Raw genomic sequence first — 3,094 nt, forward strand, 5'->3', positions numbered from 1 at the left:
CACTGATACTCCAGAGTTGATTGGAATGTTCAAAGAAAGGACCACTTTTCACCTGTTTTCAAAGAAAACCCAAATTAATGCCAACGCTTTCACCATCTTTATTTCAATTGCAATATTATTTTAGTTTAATTAATCAGGACAGAACAGATGGCAACACAAGTTCTCGTGGAGATTATTATTGAATAATCATTTCGGGGTCGATAAAATTAGTACCAGTTATGCACTGGGGTCGATGTAATCGACTTAATCCCTTCCCCCAAATCTGAGGCCTAGTGCTTCCACTAGAAATGCATTCGAGTGTTAGGCCTCACAGAGGCAAAGTGGCTTATTTCCTTTTGAGCATTGGGCCTCAAAGAGGCAAAGTGACCAAGCTTTTTTACAAGAGTTTGAGCCTCATGGAGGGAAAGTGGCTGGGTTTTTTTGAGTGTTGGGCCTCCCTGAGACAATGTCCAAGACCCCCTGTTTCTACTATAGCCCCAGGCTAATCAAAGCATTGTAAGCTGATCTGGTAGATGGAAATTGAACGAAGCTGTTTCCAACCTTTCGGGAAAACATGTCTAGCTATGGGGAAGTATTTATTTTGCTTGGAAACAGGTGAGGCTAGGTGACAGGAAGAGCATCTAGCTGTAGAAAATCTGCCTCAACATATTCCATCTAACCCATGCAAGCATAGAAAAGGAACATGATGATGATGGTGATGATGACAGAATCCAAGGAAAATGATAAAAGGTGATGTTAATTGCCTGATTAATCCATATTGTTACATTAAGCAAAGTTTCTAGAACATACAACAAAATATTAGACAGAAAGGGAAAAATTAAAACAAAGTAAATTTCAACTCACTTGATTAATGTACTTTATACAAGCTAAAAAGATGTAGTCTTGACTAAAATGTTCGTAAATTTCTGGGTTGATAAAGGATTTTGGTAAAATTCGAGGATGACCTACAAAAGATTTTTTTTCAAAATACACATATAATTAGAAACATTTATCAAACAGTTAATTACTGCATTTAACAGCATCTAAGACACCACTTGTTTTCTCAAAAAATGCCTTCAAAAATCATCCTAGACATAGGGTCAGGAAGAGGAAGAACAGGGGATGCAAGTGCACCTGCTAAAATTTGTGAAGGTGGGCGGGGGGAATGAAAACGCTTTGAACATCCTCCTGAAAAACACTAAGGTGATTGAGAAAAATCAACTGTCATGAAACACAGAGAACGGAATGAGAACATTGCACCCCTGTGGATCAAATAAAGGATTAGGTTTGAAATTCTAATATCACAACTGAGTTCCACACAAGACACTTGTGAAGAAGGCTGGAGAAAACAACAGCTAAAATGTAGTGAAATCAATTCAAGATGGGGACACCGGTCTGATTAATAGTGACCTCACCTGTGCTTGTGCCATGTAAAAAGCACCAAGCCCACTCTGCTGAGCGGTTGGTGTTAGGAAGGGCATCCAGCTGTAGAAACATTGCCAAAACAGTCACAGAAGTACGGTGCAGGCTTCTTCCAGACCGGCTCTTGTGAAACCATCCCATCCATGCCAAAATGGAAGGCAGATGTTAAACAATGATGATGATGATGATGATGGGTGCTCAGTGTGTGTGTGTGTGTGTGTGTGTGTGTGTGTGTGTATCATCATTTTCTTGTAGATCATTTTCTTATAAATTAAAGGAAAATGGACAACAAAACCAAGACAGGACGAGTATCTCAGGTCATTTAGAATATTTAATTAAAGGTGAATCAAAAATGGAGAAGTAGAAGTAATCAATGACTACAGCTGTTTCTGAGATATCCCAAGTGATGGGTCAACATCTCCATACACTGGGTATTCCATCATCAGAGACAAGGTGTGTATGCAGGAAAGTTCCAGACAGAGAATTCACAATGTATAAAAGAATAAAACAGTCGACAGAAGAATAAAGACGGAAGAATAACGTTCACAGTTCCTCTTGTTCCAGAAGGTATGGAAGTTAGTCTATACTTCCATGAACAAAGCCTGGATGTGTGTGTGGTCAAACAATTCTCCAGTAACTATTTTAATTATTTAAGTTTTGAATCAGATACCATACTGGTGTGGTTGTGTGGTTCTGGGTTCAGTTCCAATCTGCAACATTTTACATCTTGGGTAAGTGTCTTCTATTAATAATATAGTCCTGGGCTGACCAATGTCTTGTGAGTGAATTTAGTAGTGGAAACTTGTCCTAGGGCAGCCTGATCGAGGGCAGGACAGCCTAACTGACTCCCATGCCGGTGGAACGTAAAAAGGACTCACTACACTCTCAGAGTGGTTGGCGTTAGGAAGGGCATCCAGCTGTTGAAACCTTGCCAGTATTAGATTGGAACTTGGTGCAGCCTCTGGGCTTTCCAGACCTCAGTCAAACCGTCCAACCCATGCCAGCATGGAAAGCAGACGTTAAACGATGATGATGATGATGATGATGTATAGTCCCTTAAGTATAATCCCAGGTAAATCTGGGTAATATTGGGAATGTTGCATTCACATTGAAGGAATAGATTAAGTGGTTAGCTTAATAGATTAAATGTAAGGAAAATGGTCCATGTGGGTGTATAGCGTGAGAGAGACAAACATCATGAAAGACAAATCAGAGAGGGGGGGAGGGGGGAGAAAAACGAAGAGAGAAATGAAAAGAGGATATGTGTATGTGTGTGTGTGTATATACATATATATGCGTATAAGAAGGGATGGCCACTAAGTAAAAGAGTTAATAGCGAAACCCAGTCTACGATTAATTCTTTATTTTGTATATTTTCATTTGCCTTGCCCACTTATGTTCTGGTGTTTGCTGAATTTTTCTGGAGAACATTCTTTTCTTTGTGGTTAGATCGTAGATGATCTTTTTCTAGCATATCGGATGTCCACTTAGTGGTCATCCCTTCTTATACGCATGTAATACAATTTTTCTGAATTCTCAGATTTTTTTATATGCTAGGCCACTAGTTTTTAAATTGATGTTAATTAAATTAATATTCAATTTATCACCCTCAGCCCCTGGACTGGCTTGTGCGGGTGGCACATAAAAGACACCATTTCGAGCGTGGCCGTTTTCGTGCGGGTGACACGTAAAA

General features: G+C 39.5%; 1 protein-coding gene across 1 annotated transcript in view; it reads right to left on the reverse strand.

Moving 5' to 3' along the window:
* The window catches only part of LOC106871106 (serine/threonine-protein phosphatase 2A activator), an 8,690-nt gene that overhangs the window by 592 nt on the left and 5,004 nt on the right, over nucleotides 1–3,094 (reverse strand). Inside the window, exons 6-7 of the mRNA XM_014917408.1 lie at nucleotides 844–944; nucleotides 4–52 (exon numbers count right to left, since the gene is read on the reverse strand). Of these exons, the coding sequence (XP_014772894.1) occupies nucleotides 4–52; nucleotides 844–944 (150 nt within the window). The remainder of the gene's footprint in view (nucleotides 1–3; nucleotides 53–843; nucleotides 945–3,094) is intronic.

Source organism: Octopus bimaculoides, chromosome 1 (assembly GCF_001194135.2).
Source record: "Octopus bimaculoides isolate UCB-OBI-ISO-001 chromosome 1, ASM119413v2, whole genome shotgun sequence".
Taxonomy (NCBI): Eukaryota; Metazoa; Mollusca; class Cephalopoda; order Octopoda; family Octopodidae; genus Octopus; species Octopus bimaculoides.